At 39.8% G+C, this 21,415-nt stretch overlaps 1 protein-coding gene across 8 annotated transcripts in view; it reads left to right on the top strand.

The window, feature by feature from the left end:
• The window catches only part of MBD5 (methyl-CpG binding domain protein 5), a 125,053-nt gene that overhangs the window by 62,826 nt on the left and 40,812 nt on the right, over positions 1-21,415 (top strand). For 4 of the 8 annotated variants that reach the window (XM_071810680.1, XM_065840587.2, XM_071810681.1 and 1 more), the window contains exons 3-6: positions 1,873-2,009; positions 6,121-6,296; positions 10,848-10,905; positions 20,660-21,340. In XM_071810680.1, the coding sequence (XP_071666781.1) occupies positions 21,228-21,340 (113 nt within the window). In that variant the 5' untranslated portion in view covers positions 1,873-2,009; positions 6,121-6,296; positions 10,848-10,905; positions 20,660-21,227. The remainder of the gene's footprint in view (positions 1-1,872; positions 2,010-6,120; positions 6,297-10,847; positions 10,906-20,659; positions 21,341-21,415) is intronic. The other 4 variants (XM_065840591.2, XM_065840589.2, XM_065840588.2 and 1 more) reach the window with 4 other exon arrangements.

The following is a 21,415-nucleotide window of genomic DNA, read 5'->3' as shown; positions in this document are numbered from 1 at the left end:
GGAGACACAAAACTGGGTGCTCTCCCTTCTTACAACTTCTCTATTCAAAGCCTCATCCGCTCTAACGCCACCATCGCCAAACCTGTGAAAAACATTAGCATGTTAACTTTATAACTGTATATCGCATACCTGAAATAAATATGTTGCTATGTTAGCCTTATAGCTATATATCACACACCTAAAAGAAATATGTTGGTATGTTAACCTTACAGCTGTGTATCACATACCTAAAACAAATGTGTTAGTGTGTTGACCTTATAGCCATAGCTTATTTTTAAATTGGCTTTGCTAAAAAACCTGCCTGTTATTGTATTTCTTTTGGCTTCAGTGTTTTTCCCTTGGTATATCATGTTGTTAAGCAGTTAAAAAGCGTTTTTGAAGTTATATGAATATGGCCAACTTGTTGTCATACAAAGGAACAGTACGTTTGGAACAGGCCATATGTTCACACAAAGGTAGTTGTGGAAGGTAGGATGTTTGCTTCCTGTTTGCTTATGTCAACTCTTGTATTTTAACTTCATTTTCTCCTGGTATGGTGTCTAGGAAATATTCAGATAATAGATGAGTATTCTAATTGGTAAGGAAGCAAGTTTATTATCTACCAGCAGCCTTATGACGACTTTAGTCAGGTACTCAAACTGGATTTTTAGACTTAGTTCCCTACTTTTTGGTATTATAGCAGTTAAAATTTACAGTTAGGATCATACGTTTTGAATCTGTAGACAGCTAAGCATTACTTTTATTTAAACAGTGAAATATACTCAAGTCCTTGCGAAGCACCCGCTCCCGGCCCCGCCATTCCTCCGCTGCACAGATTAGGGAACCGATCTGGGTTAAGACTAATCCAGCAGAAATACACAAATCGGCTCCTTTATCTGCTTCACCGCAGCAGTGGGAGCAGCGACACCTGGCCTGGAGCAGGAGGAACCTTGGAGCAAAGGCTGAGTTGTGCCTTCTAACATGAGTAAGGGGCTATACCTTGGGGTTTTCCTCCTCAAGAACAAGAAAATGAAGTAGTAAGGAAAACAAATCTGCTGTGCCCATAGTTTTCAAGCCTTAGCCGAGGAGCTAACAGAGCCCTCATTTAAGCAAGGTCTTCTGGATTGATCATGGTTCCAGGTCTACACTAGTGAAACATGGAAATCCTGGGATAAGTTAGTCCAAGTGTAATCATGCAAAGATATTCCCACCAGCTCTTTATGCTGGTAATGGGAATAAAATTAAATACAAGGCTCTGGTTGGGCTGAGTTCGTGATTCTCCGTTACATGGTCAAGTCACAGAATTAGTTATAGCTGTGTTTGTTTTAGGGGAAACTCTACAAGGTAAATAATTAGGGAAAAATGCCTACAAGTCTAAAAGCTATCAGTGGTATCCAAGCTACTTTGTTTTTTTTCTGTTAATCTATATATGTGTGTGAATACATGGAAAGAGAGAGGCATGTTTATAAATCAGATATAAATAAGCAAAACTGAGCATCTTTTTAACGGTTTTAGTTCTCTGGAGCTTTATGGTAGATCTTCTCAAGAATATCTCATTAGAAAGCCCTTTTATCCATTTCCCAGCTGCGTGGGCTCTGGTTCTCTCACCTTCAATTCTGTAAAAGTGTAAAGAAAGGGAGGGTCTGATTTTGTGTTTATTGTTGATGAAGAGAGATGGTTCAGAATACAGCTGTATTGAGGATCAGATTAGATTACTTTCTTTTCAATCACACTTTGGCCTCTGCCTTTCTCCACTGACCACTGAGAACGTGTAGGTAAACTCACCAGTTTTGTCCCATCGTTTTTGGGTAGGGAAGCTCTACAGTCTCTGAAGTACAGCTATTGATAACACGTCTTTCTATAAGTTTTAGTGCAACATGTGTTTTATTGCAGGAAGAAAAGGCTTTATCCCAACCAAACGGGCAAAGAAACATAAAGACTTGAAAAAACAGCACTTCTCTAATTCCTTCCAAAAGCTCAGAAACCCAGCCAAACCTGAGGAGCACCTCCAGCAGTCTTCCCCATCTGACGTGAGTGAATTCCCTCTTTCCTGCTCTTTCTCTTCCTGTCACATATATATGGATAGGAAACTTGGGCATTTAAATGTTTTAAATTGTTTCTTCGGTTTTCTTTGAGGTGTCAGAAAACAGCGGTGGGTTCTCAGTAGGCTGGTGTCACGGGCAGTGTGGTTTATCTGGTGGTCACCGTGAGGGATTAATGACACCGTGTTTGGTTTTAGCATTATGGAGGATGGTGCAGTTACTCAATAACATTTTGTGGGACTTAACAAAATGAAAATAGCAATTACTGACAATAAAACCAGGCAAAATCAGACAGGATGCTTGCAAACAAGTCTCTAAGCTTTTGCCATTTTTTTTAATAGCGCGGAGCCCCCGGCTCTGATTTGGAAGACACTCTTTTGGAGGAGTGTTTTTCAGTTATGCTACAGGGTAAATGGGAAGAATAACCTGAGAAAGAGCCAATAATCAATTGGTTTAGAAGAACTAAATTTAAAACCTAGCTGAAGACAAAAGGGAACCGGCTGCCTGTCACTTGTGACAGCGCAGAACTGCAAAGTTACTGAGTTTGCTTTTGCTGCTGGGAGATCATTTATTTGGTCTTTTTCATCTTCTGAAAAGTAGAGTATCTTTTATTTTAAATGCATCAACTACCATAGTTGTAAGAATATTGTATGTATTTTAAGAGATTAGACGGGGACAGGATTTTTTTAATCTGTTAGGACAGACTTGTTATGTAAATAGAAAGCTCCCAAAGCCAACAGACAGCACATGCACTGCAAAAACAGATGGCTCTTCCCCAGAAATGCACTCCCCATTACATCCCTGCAACTTGGTGAGAGCTCGCTGGGAAGTTCATTGTTATGGATATGCATGCAATTGAGAAATAAACATTTTGTAGTCACTGTGTAAGTCCTGGACTTAGCTCTGAATGATGAAAATAAAACGGTGTTTTCATGCGTGGTGCAATAACAACTGAGACAGTGCGGCATTCACCTCCACACTAAAGAGCAGGATTCAGAAGTCTTAAGTGCTTTTTTTCAGTATCAGATTGAAAAAAGATCCTTTGGAGTTTTTACATACACTTATTTTTAATTGTTTATCCCTGGGAGTTCCTAATAGGCAAAGGAAGAGGGAAAGGCTGGGTAAAAGGAGAATGAACACAGGACTTTGAGGAGGTGAAATGCAACGTAGGACCTATTGAATCAGCCACAAAAATTCTGTTGGCTCCTCATATAGGAGCCTTTTGATTATCACCAGCAGTCTCTGTATGCTTAGTATTTATCAAAGCGTACCAGGTAACCAGTCATCTGTCTCTGTGGTGCCAGTAGTTTTGTAAATGGCATCTGCTTCATTAAGGTAACGGCTGTTTTTTCAACACAGACTTTAATTACAGCTTTGCTTACGTGTTTCCATTTCCACGCACTCAGTATGGACGATCTTTATCACTAATTTATTGTTGCTATTTTGTTTAGATATTAGAAGTTAAAAATCAGGGTATTTGTTTGAATTCATTTTACTCACACTTTACTGGAGGTTTCTTGAGGCCTTTATTAGAAGCAGCTTCTTTTAGTGACGCTGCTTCAATCCTTTGTGCTGCCCACATGACCCAGTTATTTTAAGCCCTGGTATGACTTGGGTTTCATTCTTGGGCTATTTCATCCATCTATTGAAATTGTTTCCAGTAAATGAGTTTTACAGTGTTTGCTGTGATTAGCATTATGTGCTCAAGGGAACTTCTTCATAAAAATGCCTCTCATCGATAACTTTCAATGTGTTTAAACGTTAATAAATAATTTTATTGGAAGAATGTAATATCCATAGTGAAATGATGATGTAAAATGTATTTGTATGCAAATTCTTTAATGGTAGCTTATACAATCTCTTTATTAGTTTTGTTACTGTGAAGATAAGCTATGTTGTGAAGCCATGAGCTCCTTTTTATTGATGATTTTATGAAAAACCTATGTATCGATTTTTATTCTTTGAACTATTTTGTGCAGCTTATATACAGCAGAAACAAAAATCTCTGTCATTTCTACGACTGAAGAAGGAATTCTGATCTTTAAATGATGCCATTTTTGTTTGATTTTAAGATTTAACGTTTTTAGAGGAATTTAGAGACCACTGGTATTGGCTTTGTTGAGAAGCTGAAGCCGGTAGCTACAGCTCCTTGGTAGGAGCCCAACCTGCTGAGTTCGGTGTCCATCAAACCCCGTGAGGTTTGTATGGTTCTCCTTTCACAGGCTGACTTGGCCGTGAGGAACCTGTACTGCAGCTCTGGCCCTTCAATAGCTCCATTCTTCACCTGCTAACATGCCGAAATCTTCTTTTCCATTCATATAGATTCAGTATTTAGGCTCCTATGTCTGCTTGCATTTGTAAATCCGTAGCGTTCAATTTTGTTTGTTCAACGAAGTCACTCAACCCTTTCAACTAAGGGGAAGAACCTCTATTTTACTGACAGCAATAACGTCAGTTTTGTTGTTTTGTATGTTTTATTATTTATCTTAATCATTTTAATAATAGCTATGGACTGGATGTACCTTGTTAGTATCCTAAATCTGTAAAAACTTTCAGTATTAACAACAGGTAAGTCCTGTAATGTTTGGAAGCATTAAATCTGCTTAAACATGGAAACTGTCTATTGCCCCAATCATTAAGCAAGCCTAAACAAATATTAATAATTTTATAGGGGCATAATTTTTAAAGTCAGGTTGGTTGGGGAAGAACTTAAGCAAGTTGATAGGGTTTTTTTGCATATAAGATAGTTGTTTGCATATGAGAAAAGTGTTTGGTGCCCTGCTGGGCTGCTGGCTGCAGTCTGAACCAACCAGCACCCTTTGTACTCACGGCTATGAAACAATTTTGTCCTTAAATTGGGAACGTGTGGATCAACTGATAACTCAGTGAAATCGTTGGTACTAACAAAGCCAGTGAAAGCCAAAGAGCAGGTCAGCACCAGGAACGCAAAAAGGGGTTGCTTATAAACTTAACTGACATATTTTAATAACACAGTATTTGGTATATGCAGCTGATGTACTTGATGTGACTTCAGGGCTTGTATCCCGTTTGTTTCTCTTATCTGCAGTTTTTCTTTCATGCTTTGTATTTACGTGTTTTCTGTTAGGGGAGAAGGTTTGAACAGCAGCCGAGACCTTTACTAGGATGACAAAAGGCTTTAAAAGAGATTCCAAATACGTGATCTGTAAATCAGAACAAATTCAGTAGACTTGAGGATTCAGAAAGTATGGATTGGCTATGTGGCATCTATTTTAATCAATGATTTATTTTTAAAAAAATTAAAATCCCCAGTAATTCTGGATTATTCAGTGTGTGTTTGTAATCCCCAACGATGCCCTTACCAAGTCCTCAGGTTTTCAGGTATGAAGCTTTAAGGGCCCACGTGAGCTCTTTTGGATATGCCTTAAACCTAATGAGCTCCAATCTTATTTCACCTCTAAAAGAACTAATTAATTGACTTAAAATCCTGCAAAGACTGTTAACTCCTTTCAGCGTCAGAGCAATTGGAACTGGCACAATCAAAGCCGGAGTAACCCCGAGCCGGGACTGCAGGTACCTTCCACTGCTGGTTCTGGAGGAACCTGGTCAAGAAGAGGCAGATGTTGTGGAATAACAGGTTCTGGTTCAGCTGGGGCTCCACCAACATCTGTGTACCTGTGCAAAGACTAATTGAATAACTCATTAGCAGTATTGGTGAACCTTTTACACAACCAAGACCATTTGCAGGGTTTAAAAGCCTCTTGAAAGCCTGGACTTGTTGCCTTTATAGGTGAAGGTTTTGAGGGGAAGGTTTTTAGCGTGCATCGGGACAGCTCAGGTTGTCTGAAATGTGACCTTTTTTGTATGCATATTAGTTCCATCATAAAAATCCATATACTCATGTTAAACTACTCATTCTTCTCGCTGGTGAACCACCATAATATGGTAAAAGTACCCTTTTTTTTTTAATCAATTCCAGTCAGACCCTTCTTTAAAAGCAAACATGATTAGAGTTTATACTAAGAACTAATTGAATAAGGGCTTAGAAGGCAATCAAGAAAAAGTGAAATGAAACCATTTGGCTCATTGTTTAATTTAAATAACGCGACTGTCTCCACAGATGTAACGTGGGGTGCAAGGGTTCCTCAGATGAGGACCCAGCCTCAATGGACGGAGCCCATTGTCGAGACATAAACAGGAGACTGTCTAAAGCAAAGCTCAAAGTGCAGCACAGATTCTAAGAAGCCTAAAGATCCCCCAAGGTAACTCGAAGCAAGACCATGAGAAGTAATGTAGGTAAGTTTGCAAAGGTAAAACAATGCATTTATTCAACCGAGAAACTGGTAGGAAAGTTTTTTACAAAGTGTATTTCAAGTAGTAGAACACAAAAGGGTTGAGCTGATGTTGAAAAAGGGAATCCGAAGTACAGCAGACATTTAACGGTGCTGAAAAAGAAAAGTAAACACTTTAGCGATTCAGATCTTTGTAGGAGATAGACAGTGCACCCATACGTGGACCTTTCTGATAGCAGAACAAAGAAGAAAAAAGCATTCTCGACCTAGATTTGCCAGATTGTATTGAAACAGCATATGAAGCACAATATTTTAATGGTAAGAAAATTACCATTTTGTGACAGTGTGATTCAGATGGAGTACTAGTCATAATTGGTAGTAATCTATTTTGACATAATTAAACAATAGAACTCCAGTTATCTGTATCAGAAAATATGCAGCACCATTCTTGACCTAGATTATATTGTAGTAGCAAAGTGTAGCTGCCTTGCCCTGAGACGAAGCCAGAACTTCACAGTAAAATAGAAAACGAAATGCTCTTATTCTTATGCATTTTCATAATCAAAATATAAGGTTATACCATGTCAACAACCAGCAGATGGAGAAAAAGAACGTCCCAGGAAGCTCAAAGAACACACTAGGAAACGGAGCTATAAATACCAGGCTAATTCCATAGCTTTAAGATTTCTCCAAAGCTTTCTTAAATCCCTCCAGAAAAGACTGAAGAGATCCCTAATCTGAAATGCCCCAGTTGAAGAAACGTGTACTTCTTCCTTTTGAAATAAAGTGGTGTTAACGTACGATAGATCGTTGGGACATTTTAATGAATCATTGTGGTATCTATACTATATTCATTGCTTCAAAATAAGGTTTTTGAAAACATTGGTACATTTTCATTCTTATCAGTATTTTCTTCTTCAGAGACAATAAAGAATTCAGCCTCATCACATCCGAACTGATATGTATGGTATTCACTCAGAATACTTGATGTTCACCACCCATTTGAAATCTCTGTTTTTTAGAGAGCTGTCCCCTTCAGTAGAGAGCTAACAGGAGAGCAATTTTCTTTGGGAGGATTTTATGAACATTTGGAAGATCTTTTGATTCCTTTTTTTTTCCCTTTGCATTTGTAAATGGTACCTATGAAACATAACATCGTGGCTATATTTAGAAATATTTATTTTTCTGGCTTCCATACTTCATATTCTCAATGCCTGCAAAGAGGCTTCTGGATTTCATAGCATTCCAAGGAGGATGTTGTTTTCATGCTGTAATTTAATTTGGTGAATCTGCAATGTGAACAGGTTCTAAGACAAGTGTCTGTAAGAAAACCTGGATTGTGAGATAACTCAATTGTTGAGAGGTTATTTTATTTATTATTATAAAAGAGATTTTCTCCGTAACGTTGGGTGAGGAGCTGTTTACATGCGTGTTACTGAAGCGCTGTGTAACGTTTCCTGTTGACGTTGGCAAAACCGATCGCTGGGGATGTCCCGAGACAGAATTCTCATGTAACCATAGAGCGATGGTGGTTGGAAGGGACATCGGGAGGTCACACGGACGGGTTGAGGTTGGAAGGGACCTCTGAAGATCATCTTGTCCAACCCGTCTGGTCAAGCAGGGTCACCTAGAGCATGTTTCTCAGGATCAGTTTTTTAATACCTCCATGGATGGAGATTCCACCACCTCTCTGGGGAACCTGTGCTACTGTTCATCACCCTCCCGGTAAAAAAGCATTTCCTGATGTTCAGAGGGAGCTTCCCATGTTTCTGTCTGTGCCCGTTACCTGCGTCCCATCACTGGACACCACTGAAAATCGCCTGGCCATGTCTGCTTTGCACCCTTTTTTCGGATATTCATACGCATTGAGAAGATCCCCCTAGAGCCATCATTTTCCCCATAAGTATTCAAAACTTTCCACGTTGCACATGTGGCTGCAATTTGTCCTTTAGCTGTGGACATCAGAGCAGATTCTGGCCCATCTTCTCCTTAGCCACACGTTAGCTCCTTGAAGACAGCACTAAGATCTCCCCTTCACCTTCTCTGCTTGAGCTTCTCCCTCCGTAAGGATCTCTTCACTCCTTAAAAACGCCGCTTTACCTTCTGCACTCACCTTTTGCTTGAGAAAAAACATTTAAAATAACACCTTTTCCAGAAGCTTCTGAGTTTCCATTGCATGTTCCCTCTAGGAGAGGAAGGCAGTTGGAGAACTTAAAAGAAAATCACGAATCTTCATTCCTAAGGTGCTGGGAATTTTTCCAGATGGTATCGTAACAGTGTCTGACACAAGGCTCGGTGTGTGTTCACTGGCAGTGAGACCATAGGTAAAATGTACAACATTTGGAGCACTGGACACTGCCCTTTAAGGAAAACTTCTATTAACCAGAAGACGACAAAGTAGAGCAACAAACTGGTGACAGCTTTAGAAAGCAGGACTGGTAAGAGCAGCTGAAAGGGTTGGGTTTGTTTATTCTAGGGAAAAAAGAGGACACTCTAGGACAGGCATAAGGCTTTAAAAAGATAAGAGGTTTTTATAAAAGCGACCGTGGCAGCTGCTCTGTACATTTCAATAGTTTAATTTGCAGGAGGGATCATTTAGGATAGACGTGAAGCGCAAACGGTGCCAACTTGTTTGGTTTGCCTTGTATCTGACTGTGACTGTGGATGAAAACTGGGATATTTTACCTATAACTGTCATGAAATCTGTGATAGATCATTTTAAAATGTATAAAGAAACAGCTTTCAGAGAAGATATCGGTAATTCTGCCCATCCACCAGTGGCAGGTGCTGAGCAGAGTTCTGTCCTGAGCCCCCTCTTCGGATCCTCAGTTTCTCGAGTTCCGTCAACGTAATTGGGGGATTTGCTTTGTTTTATTTCCCAGCAAACTTCTGTTACTGATAATACACTTCAGTTTGAGATATACAGTATTTAAGTCTTTATTTATCGCAGTTTTCATTACAGCACAAAGAACCAAAGGACTTTTTTTCTTCAATAAAATGCTTTGAAAGCTCTTATTTAAAACGGAGTGAAATTTGGGTTCTGCAGGCTTTCGTAGTTTGCCACTGATTTCCTTGAATTCAAATCCCCATTCAGACGATGGGCTGTAGAATAACCTAAGCAATAAATACATGCACAACAAACAAGGGAACCTGTCGTACCTGTCTGGAGCTTGATGTCATATATCTTAGATTTTTCTGCCAAGGCTTCCTGGTGCTGTTTACGGAGGCTTTTTGGTGACAAAATATATTTGTGTTACTAAATGAATTTATTTTGAGCAAGCTTTAAATACGTTGTGATGAAGAGCTGGCCAAATGGCTCTTTACCTACGTTTTTCCCCATCGCTCACTTTTTGGAGCGTGGCGCCGGAACATGCTAAATCTCAGTGTTACGTACCTACCGTCTGCATTGCCAAAGACGTTTTCAGGCCTATTCAGAGAATAAAGAACTGTTTGAGTTTTAACTTAATATCCAGCACAACACATTGTCCTTTGATTGGGATGAAGCAGTGCGCTTCCCAGGTTCTCATAGTTTTGGAGCTTTGTTCTTCAACTCTTGGATGTGCTGCATCCTAAAAGGGACGCTTGGGTTTAATTTCTGGGTGCCTGTGGTCCTTATTCTCATTTTTCTTTCCTCTGCTTTGACGAGCTGGTGCAATTCTCTTTTACTTGTCAAGCTTGAATGTGATTCACCCTTTTGTTTAGTGTGCAGTCTATGGCACACACAGTAAAATCAGGTTTTATAGCACATGGATTAAAGCAGTGGATAGAGACAGGACAGAGCTGAGCATCCTTACCAGGTGCCGTCTTCTCTCCATTGAACCCGACCATGTCCTGTTTGGATGGCAAAACACCTCCAAGGAGAGTTTCACAACCTCTGTACTGAAGCAGAGAATAGAACACTTTTTATTATCATAAAAACAAACCTTGAATTTTCTAGAAGCCAGACCGCAGTCTTCACAGTTCACTGGGCAATGAAATTTATCCTTATTAAGGTGTCAGTGTGAGTACATCTGATAGTCATCATATAGAAATTCAACTCAAAAATACACAGGCTCTAAGATTTAGCTGCTTGGCTCATTTTGGTAGGCTAAAAGTGTAATATCTTGGCTTTCTTAAAAGTAAATCTCTGAGCAAAGGGGATGGGACAAGCAGACGGAAAAGAGGTTTGCACTCAAGAAGCGCCAGATCTTATGTGAAAGTGGTGATGTGTGTACAGGCAAGAACTTTATCGTCTTTGTGGCTGGAATGCTCTTTAAACTTTAGAGTAGATTTATTTTTAAAAAGAAGCTGTACATTAACGTTTTCTAAAATATAATTCTTTCTGTGCTCATGGTGTTTTATGGCAATGAAGTGTGCACAAAATATGTTTGATGGAAACATATAGATTTCAGTGTTTTAAAGGAGAAACGATATTCCCAGCAACCTCTCTGCTTAAGGTTTTATAAATATGAAGGAATAATTAAGAATCATTTGACATTGAAATCTTAAAATGGTAAGTGGGCTATATTGCTTACAATTGCTTATCTTCTGTTTCACCTCGTTCTTTGTTTTTCAGCTTGGAATGAACAAGATGAACGTATCCACCTTTAATCTAATGCTTAATGAGGAAAAAGGTCAGGCTTTTTTACTTTTTTAAATCATTTGCCTTGCTGTTAATTAGTATATTAAAAAGTACTATATATTTGCATTATTTATTTCACGTATCTTAAATAACAAACCCAAATGTGGGGCTTTAATATGAGGGCTGAGAAAGAGCATTTTGAAATGGAATGGTAGGTTGATAAAACAGCTGAATCAGAGCAGTGCAAGTAGAAAAAGAAGCTATAGGAGGAAAGGTCATGGATACAGATCTTCATAGAGATTAAGTTAAAAATTATTGAAGTTATAATTAATAGATATCTCGTATATCAATAGATAAATATTTGTCATAATTTTCACGGAGTGAAGGCATTTAAAAGGATTTAAATCACCCGCTTTATTTTCTTTTTGAATTTCTGAGTCCTCTTTTAGAAACCAGAGCTGTCTGCGTCTTATAGAAACCAGCAGGGCCAGATTCTCCAAATACTTACACATTCAATGAGTATATCATGGCAAGACAGTGAGGAATCGTCTCCTAATGCTGGAGAGTCATCTATCACGTGGGGCTGGGTCTCAGAGCAGCCCCGGCGCTCCAGCACTATTACATTAGTGCCAGATAAGGCTGCAGAGTTTGCATTAAGTTGTCTGAATAGCTGATTTTTATGTTATCATATTTTTTTAATATCTTAAGAGTGTTTTCATGAGGGAAATTGCTGAGTAGAGATACATAATTCAGTAAACAATTTAAAAAATAGCACTCGGAGAAAAAAAGACATCTGGCTAAAAATAGTATAGGCATGTCACTTATGACTTGGGCACAAAAGCATCATTTACAGGTTTAATTTGCAATCCTACGATGTTTCTGACATTCTCTTGCGCAGAAACTCAGTCTGAATTATTCAAATGATTTAAAAATTGCTGTGTCCTGAACTTGAGATGTCTGATACGAAGGAGGTTTATATACTGTATTGAGCCCTCTGCATTTGAGCTATGGGAGTATGATTTACATTTTTCCCATTTATTGCTTAATTTTTGAGCTCGCCCTGCACAGTTAATGGAGATCCGGGGCTAATCCGGTAATTGTTATGCCAGCAGGTTGGAGCCTTTCACCATATTTCCAGCAATTTCATTTTTTCCTTTCTTTAACTGCTTATCTAAAATCTAATTGACTTTCTATGGGCAGGTTTTGAAATAGTTACATTGGAATGTTCTTTTAAAATTCACTTTTTTGTTTTCACAAATGTGTATGTCCATTGTCACCGGTGAGTCAATAACATAGAGCAAAGCTGCAAGTAGAACTGAAGACTCACAAATAGTTATTACCTATTTATTTTCTGTATCTGTTTATTAGATACCTTAAGAGCATCCTGTGTCGGATGTTCCTGAAATTCATATAATCTTCATTATAAACCAATATTTAATAATTTCAGATTTTTGGAAACCTGAAACATGAGTATTTGTTTATTCATGTGCTTGGATCTCCCTTTGCTGTAATTTCAACTTCGAGCTGAAACTTTAAACTATTTATAGCTACATCATTTCATAATAATCAATGTGTTGCTATTAGAGCTTTAAGTTTACGTTAATTTTAACTCCCTTATCCCTTTTTTGGATAAATATGGCCATTTTCTACTGAATCTGTGTGTGATGTTGGTGAGAGCAATCCCACTGTGACCAAGCAGATTTTTCTTTTCTATTGCTATCCTCTCTGTTTGGCAGGAAGTCTTGCAAGGTCTGAATTCTCCCTCTTGTAGGCACAGATCGCTTCTTTTCATCCACATTTTGCAGTCGTCTTTCTTCTTAACGTGGTAACTTTCCTTGATAGTTTCTTCTAGAGCTTGATAGTTTCTTATGGAGCTCACAGAGCGACAATTGCTGTAGAGAAGTGTCAGTGGTGTAACCATAGAAGATCCCTGAAGCCACAGAAGATTAACATTTACTCCTGCTTGTTCCAAAGTACTAAATTCTGGAAAAGTGTTACATCAACAAAAGCAAAATACTTCAAAAAACGTGGCTTGCTTATGGCTTTAGAGGAGATAGAAAATCCTATTCAAAAAAAGCCCCCCAAAAGTGGCCTTGCCAGTGGCAGAACTGCTGCGGTATCATCACTGCGTGATGAAGAGAGAACTGAAAGAACTGTGGAAAAGCTCTTCAGAAAGAGTTCAAGTATAAATTCTCTTTATATTACAGAAAGCTCAATCCTTTAAACTCCTCGCTAGGAACCTTGCTTTGCGACTCTTTCCTGCCATGTTACACTGTACTTGCTGTCTTGTTTCACAGGATAAAAACAATAAGCAGTTTGTGTAAAATTGATAAAGCTTTATGCCCACAGATTGAAACAAGAGCATTGAAAAGGAAATGTATGAATGGCTTTTGGCCATTAGAAAAAGAATTGAAAACATCCAAGCCCAGGTTTGGTTTTGCTGGATCTGTAGGTTGCTGAAGATGGACATTGTATAATATACAAGTGCCTCGTTTCATTCTGAGAGTTCCCCTAAAGTTGCAAAGTTGATGTAATGATGTTGCTTCGCTTCTTATTAACATTTAGGTTAGTGATGTTCTATTTCATAATATTCTCTAAGAAAGGTTTTGATAATAGTGACGTGATTCTTACCTGCGTGATATCTTGGTTAATTTAGATTGGATACAAATATTCGTCTTAATTTTTAAAGAATTGTGAGTGCTTCCGTGGTTTTGGCAGTAAAACAGGCCTGTCTCACATGCACGGTTTGACCTATTTCCCTTGTAAAGAAAAAAACCAATGTGGCGGAAGGCCTGAAGGAGCATTATGGCTCCTCTGTGTTCTTCTATGGACCGTTGTATTTCTTAAATTCTGATTGAGCAGACAGAGCCGAGGTTCACAAAGAAAATCCTTTTGTTTCCTGCCATCTCTTTCGATTGTTGGGCAGTTCAGCGTTGCTCTTTGTCAAAACCCTTTCAGAGATGCTCTGTGTATGCAGACGTGCACACGAGCGCACAAAGGAGGCTCTTGAAAGGGTTCACCTTCTCCGTTCCCTCATTGAAAGTGGAAACCTCCGTTGCTCCCAACTCTGGGATTTATACAGATCGATGTGTTCCAGTTTTGGGGTTTGGTAGTAGACGTACACTAAATAAAGGATGCTAAAAGAACCGCGCTCCTTCCCAGTTCAACCATTGCTTGGCCAGCTGTTAATGACACAGTTAAATCTCCTCAGTTGAGGATATTTTGGAGCTCAATGAACTCCACTTTTTCACTTGGTAGGAAGGATATCGTATGTAAGGGTTAACAGCTTCTGAGTAGTTAACAGCATGCTGGGCCAAAATGCTCCAAGAGAAGAGGTTTCTACTCTGTGCTCTTAATGATCAGCTAAAATATAGAATAGAATCATTTTGATTGGAAAAGACCTTTGATAAGATCATCAAGTCCAACCCTTCCCCACCTCTGGCACTGCCCCATGTCCTGAGAACCTCATGTCCGTCTGTCCAGCCCTCCAGGGATGGTGACTCCAGCACTGCCCTGGGCAGCCTGTTCCAATGCCCCACAGCCCTTTGGGGAAGAAATTGTTCCCACATCCAACCTCAACCTCCCCTGGGCAACTTGAGGCCGTTTCCTCTGCTCCTGGCGCTTGTTCCTGGGGAGCAGAGCCCGACCCCCCTGGCTCCAAGCTCCTTTCAGGCAGTTCAGAGATCAGAAGGTCTCCCCTCAGCTCCTGTTCTCCAACTGAACCCCCCAGCTCCCTCAGCCGCTCCCATCACACTTGTGCTCCAGCCCCTCACCAGCTCCGTTCCCTGCTCTCCACTCGCTCCAGCACCTCAAGGCCTTTCTTGGCGTGAACATAAGTCAGCCGTTCTCCATGAGAATCTTGCCCTATCTATCCATGACACAGCTGAAAGTCGTTTTATTGCTGTGGATTCCTACTTAGCGGGTGTGCAGTGCTGGCTTTGGTCCAGCGGCATAGGAAACCAAATACTGGAGGATTCCGTCCATCCCTATGGAGGTGAGCGAGGCTGAGCTGGGCCATGTCCAGTGGGCTACGGGTACAGGTCATTGACTGTGGATTGAGAGACCTCTACAGTGGCCAGGAGTCTTGATATTTTTTATTATTTTTTTTTTCTATTTCTGACTAAATCCATCCAAATAGCTGTCATTGTATAGTGTGGTTGTATTTGGCGTCTTCCAAGCCTAAAAACTTCTACAGCATTGAAGTAGTATAAATTAGGAATACGTAAGCCTTGTTAGAATACAAAACAAAACCATCATTGATACAGTTCAAGATAATTTAATACCGAAGGTAGATGGACTGGTATAAACCGATGTGGCACTGGGGCAGTTTAACATGTATCATTTTAATTAAGTTGTTCAGTAGAGATCAATCTTCTGGTTGTTCCAGAATACTCTGTATTTAGGAGTGAGATGGAGATGACTTCTCAAACCAAAGGCAGAGTATATCATGTATACAGCTGTGCTATAGTCTTGGGTACCACTGCAATGAGATAAGATTGAAGGAAGAAAGGTTTCCTTTATGCTTTAAGCACATTTGTTTGTTGAATCACTCACCTAAAAATAGGGCTTCATGAAGTATTCAATACCAATCGAATTAGTCAAGAGATTGCTGCTTTTCAAACTGGAAAAGCACTGCCAAAACGTGATGCAACATTTGTATTTACTACATGATACAGGAGAATCCCAACTAATTTCTTTTATGGGCTTAAACAGATTAATAATGTGCAAGCGATAACTAAATAAAAACTCATTTTAACCCTGCGTGGTTTGAAAAGAATGCTCTTTAATACACTAAAACTTCCTGTTAGTTCTAAAACCCGAAGACGGTGATTTGGGGTCATTTCTGTTTCTCAATGTGTTTTGTAGGTTTTCTGTGTTTGAAAGGAAAGCCTGGGAAGTGAGATCGCAATTAATATCTATAGGTAGTGTGTTGTGTATGTTTGCAAAACTTTATAAGCAAAATCTGACCATTCTATAGATAAGAACTGGCTTTTGTGCATCAGAGAGGCATCATTTTAGGCACACTTAAAGTTTATGTAAGAAATAAGTAACAGAGCATCTTTGCAACATTAGGCTGTCAGAATTTGTCTTAACTGGCTTTATGTCCACTTATTGATAAAACAGATGTTACATTGGTGTTTATATCGTATGTGATAGATCAGAATCCTGACTATGAGTATCTCATTTAAGTTTTTAATTGCTTTGCACCAAGTTTTCTATTTTACCGCTTGGCCAGAAAATTGTTAAACATTAAGAACTGAATGTGCGGAGACTTCCTAGAACGCAACATTCCCAAAAGTGAGGCAGTTGCTTTAAAAATCAAAAACATACTTTCAGCATATGAAAATTAAGCAGAAATTTTCCATGGCGGGTGGGGTTTGAGGGGACTAAAAGGGGGAAACAATTCAGTGTAGTTTTGCATAGCTCTCCAATGAAATATTTTTAAGCATATTGTAATGAAACCGGACTGCAAACCAAATGGAAACGGCATGTCTTGGCACACAGAAAAAAGAAATAATTGATTTAGATGTGGCAAGATGTGTTACTCGTGGTGAGATAACATGAGTTGTCTGGAGTTGTTACGAGATTACAGAGAAGAGGTATTTATTACATGGGCTGATGAAAATCAGGCCTTTGGATAGAACCCAGTGTCCAACATGCTTTGGATTTGGTCCAAAATCCAAATACTTACTATCTCAATCCAAAATGCTTCGGATAGAACACTTTGATGGAGAAGAGGAAAATGAGACATCAAAAGACGGGATTGTTCTGCAATCGAGTTGGAAGATTGTGGACCAGTAAGAAATGCAGAGGTTCAAGTGGTCAAATGGATGCTCTGTGTGTCAGAGAACTCACGGCCAGGTGGTCCCTCCCGGGCTATAAATGGCTTTTTCAGTGACAGTTTGCCATACGTGATGGAGCTGTGCCACTGTCCCCTCTGCTTGTCCCTTGAAACTTGCAGCTTCTCATCTATGCTGCTTTATAGTGTAAAATGTATTATAAAACCAGCTGACACCATGGGGTGAAAAAGAGCCAGACCCAGCCTGGTTTAAGTGACCCCCGTCCTCTCTTTCACTGCCGTCTTCCTGAGCTCCCTTTTCTTTTTTGGGCTGATAAATGCTTATTGGGAAAATGTAAAAGGTGTCCTTTGTTGAATCAGATTTAAGAAGATTAACTCTTCTGGGAGAGACCTCTACTAAGCTTAACTTTTCCATAGTGTTATGCAGTTAAATAAAATAACACATAGCAGCTCTGCACGTACGATTAGCGAAGCATTTCTGTACCAAAACATCAACGCAACCTCTTACTTTCACCATTCATAGAAATACGCAATGGTTACAGTATGTACTCGGTATTTTATTGCCTGCGTTTTGTGGAAATCTGCAGAGGACTACGCTGGGGTTTAGAGAAGAAAATCTCACTTCCATGAGCGTTTTCCTATAAACCATGGCTAGTTACTCACTGATTAGCTGTGTAATACACCATGGCTGGTTACACACTGATGAGCCGTGTCCTCAGAAGCTTCCAGGGAGCCTGAGCCCTCTTGTCTGCAATTCCTTGTACACAGACACATGAGTGTGTCCTCGCAGACCCCAACTTGCCTATGAGCACAGTAAATTGCAAAAGGAAAGGTCAAACTTTGGTGATGTGAATAGCGTTTTTCACTGCTTTCTGCTTAGGGCGAGCGTAGTGGGTTTTGTACCTGGGGAGGAATGGAGAATGGATCATCATACCTGTGCTCTGATTCATTTTTACTGTTTACATCACTCTAGTGCTTGTGTTATTTACAGTTCTGTAGCCTCCAGTGCTCGTCAAGAAAAAGTCGTACAAATAATAAACTTTGATGGAAGGTATATGATTGAAGCAGACATTTTATTCCAATTCATTGTATTGAATAAAAATATTTCAATATTTTCCACAGCAGAAGCAGTTAAGTGAATTCTTGTGCTTCTTCTCGTATTATTTCAGGCTATGTGCAGTATAGAAAAATGGTTTATCTGATTAGATGATAATAAGTATTATGGTGGTGATGGAATAGGATGTTAGCTGAGGTGGAGCATTGCAGAAACAGTAGAAATATAAGGTTACTTCAAAGCATCTCTTGCTGATTGCGCAAAAAAAGAAATTGATGGCTATTATTTTCTCGTAATGGATCCAGTGCAATCGCCCTAAATAGCAACGTGAGCCACAGCGAGACTGGGCTGAGAGAGGAGCAACGCTCTCTGCACCCTTTGCTTCCAGTATCTTAAATAATGTATTTTCTGATTCTGGTTTTCCTATATTACAGAGAGTTAATTCTTGTTAATAATAATGGGGAAATTATCTACCTATTTTAGCCGTGCGTGAGACCTACAATACAAATGCCAATGCAGCATTCAACAATAATGCTGCAACCTGAAGGTGAATTCTGTCTTGGTTTTGGTGAAACGTCATCTTCAGCCTTCTTAATTGTGATAAAACCAATCAAACACTGAAACTTCTAAACTGAAAACCTGAGAGAGTCCTGAACTGTTGCCAAGCGCTCTCCAAATCCTATTTCTGTGCACCAAATGTAGAGATTAAAGGGTGGATTGTTTTCATATGAGAGATCTCAAGGTGCTTTGTGTGACCTTCACTGGTCACCTGGGGCCTGGTCACCTCCCCTGTCGGTGACCTGTGGCCTGTCAGGCCTTAAAAGGGGCCTGGAAAGAAAGATGGGGACAGACCTTTTGGCAGGGCCTGTTGCCATAGGACAAGGGGTGATGGTTTGAAACTAAAAGAGGTGAAATTCTGACTAGGTATTAAGGAGGAAATTTTACCCACTGAGGGTGGTGAGACCCTGGCCCAGGCAACATAGTCATCTGAAAACTAATCAGCAGAAATGCAACATTTGTGTTCTTTGGAATTCGGCTCAGTTTAAACCTCTTGCTAATGAAGCAGAGATGCTTTGAGGTTTGTTACAAACGCACTTTGCTCATTGTACATTTAGGTGTTGCTTAATTTAAAATTATCGTTTCAGCCTGGCCTCTAGAAGATAACTGCGTGTTTTTAATCACGCACACTGTGAGTCACCTTCAGTGTGCAAAGGCGTTTTTACAAGGCTGAGGCCCTGGCCAGGCCATGGAAACGCTCCCACCTCCAGGTGGGATCCCATCTCCAGGTGGCATCTCCTGAACAAGCCACCCGTGCACCTGAGCTGCTCCGCTGGGCACCTCTTGGCTTCGGGGACATTCGGCCTAGATATAGGATATTTTTGACCCTGAGGGTGGTGAGAGCCTGGCCCGGGTTGGCCAGAGAGGTGGTGGCTGAACCATCCCTGGAGACATCCCAGGCCAGGCTGGACGGGGCTCTGAGCAACCTGAGCTGGTGAAGATGTCCCTGTCATGGCAGGGGGGGCAGTGGGGGAGCTGGGGACGTCCCTTCAATACACACTGTTCTCTGATAGTGTCATCATCCCACCCCCAGTTTTGACTGGCCAAGGATTACACCTTATCCAAGTGCTCCAGAGTACAGGAAAGTTGAAACAGATTCCTGCAAAACAGTGCTGGGCTATTCTAGAAGGTTTTGTACTGCAGAAAATGGCACTGTTTATTCTGAAAATTGCACTCTTTAATCTTTAGATACCAGCACCTTAGTCCAAGGGGTACGTCCAACCAGCTTCTTCCCACTCCACGTCCTTGTAAATACCATGGCTGGTTTTTTCTTTATGTAGCATTTTGAACTTTACATCTATAAGTAGCACATCTGAAGAGAATGTACCATCTAAGCGTACGTAAGGGAGTATTTTTGAGGATATATTTATGCGTCTCTAGTCTTCCTTTAGTGGTCTTGAAGGAAGGAGCTGTTGTTACTGTTAAACAGATGTCACTATGCTGTTGGTAGCTGTTGCTGTAGAATTGTAGGATCCTAAGTCTTTATGTTCCGTTTCTATCTCAAAAAACCTTTTCTTATTAAAATCGGTCAGGTCTATAGTAACATTGCCTATGTTTTAAAATGTTAGCGTAACATTGGTATTAGGAGTAACACAGAACTGACATGCAGTGCCAAATAAAACCTGTTACTCCAATAGTTGTCAGTGCCATCTTACAGTTGAGTTCAAGGATTGTTGTTTTTCCAACCTATTTGCTATCTTAATTGCACATTCCATGTTTGTCTCACCTTAACAAAACGTCCAGTCTCAAGAGTTAAGTCTCACCTGGTCAGCTTCAAAAGCTACTTTGGGGGAATATCATGGTTATTCTGACCTTCTTTTGTGAATATTTGTTCATACAGTATAGTCATATGGGGGAAATTATTACTTATGTTATTCAATTGTTTCATAAGTATACAGAGATCAGTGCATTGGTGCTGGCTTTTCCCTGTTTATTTTACAATTTTCTTGTAAGAAATTATTATTTTAATTTAGTGTAATGCAGGGGTTTTCAAATTTTTATGTATACTATCGGTTCTGAAAGCAGCTTCAAACTAAATCCATTTGGTTTTATGAACAATTTTAAAGGGCACTAATTGAGCTAATCATCTGTTGATAATTCGGAACAGAAGCACACGTGAAACTATTCAATTAAAAGATACGTCCCTTAATACACCCAAACTGTACATTAACTATTTAATAATAGTTGCGCTCCATTAGGTTTTGAGACGTAGCCCCGTTGCACCCACATATAGAGTGTGCTGGCATGACAAGGCCAAGCCTTATTTTGATGGTTCTAGTGACATTTAGAATATAGATTCCAAGCTCTTGAAATGGATGCAGCTGTATACATCTCCGTGAATTACTGAACTGGGCTGCAAATGGCTCACGTGTTTTCCGTATCTGTATTTTTCAGGCTGTTTCATTGGAGCCAGGGAGTCATGAAAGAAACTCAAGAAGACAACTTGGATCATGAATGGAAGATAAAAAGAAAACAAAAAGAATGTGGCATATAAAGGGTATAATACCTGGAGGTATTAGATCTGACTCATATTTATAAAAATGAGACGAGCTTTCACAAAATACAAGTTATTTAGACAGTCATCAAGCTTGGAGCCATGCTGTTGAACTAGAAATTCTCTTTTTCCCCATTCTCCTTTCTGACAGGTAACAAAGGATTGGTGAATTACGATTTTCCCAAGTTGGAAGCACTAATTTTTATCTATATAGTTCATCCTTATGAATATATAAGGAGTTAAACATTGCATATTTAATGTGGATTATAATGGGAAACTGACTCATTAACAAAAATGGCCACTTTTAAGGACTTGGTTTCAAACTGAGCTGGAGCCTCCCAATGCACTTTGTACAATTTGGGGAAAAGTGTACTGAACGGCCTTCTTTGGGAGGCCATGATGACTTGTAGTAAAAGGATATCATCTTACTGTTGATATCTTTGAAGACTCATAAACAGAAACAGAAAAATGAATGGTGGAAAGGAGTGTGACGGAGGGGACACGGATGGAGGGCCACCAGCAGTGCAAGTTCCCGTTGGGTGGCAGCGGCGGGTGGACCAAAGCAGAGTGCTCTATATCAGGTAAGCTTATCTCCGGCGGGGACTGCTTTTGGTTTTGCCGTAGTTTTGCCGGAAAGTGGTAAATTAGTGACTCGG

This window comes from Patagioenas fasciata, chromosome 7, assembly GCF_037038585.1.
Source record: "Patagioenas fasciata isolate bPatFas1 chromosome 7, bPatFas1.hap1, whole genome shotgun sequence".
Taxonomy (NCBI): domain Eukaryota; kingdom Metazoa; phylum Chordata; class Aves; order Columbiformes; family Columbidae; genus Patagioenas; species Patagioenas fasciata.
This window is presented reverse-complemented; position numbering and strand designations above follow the sequence as displayed.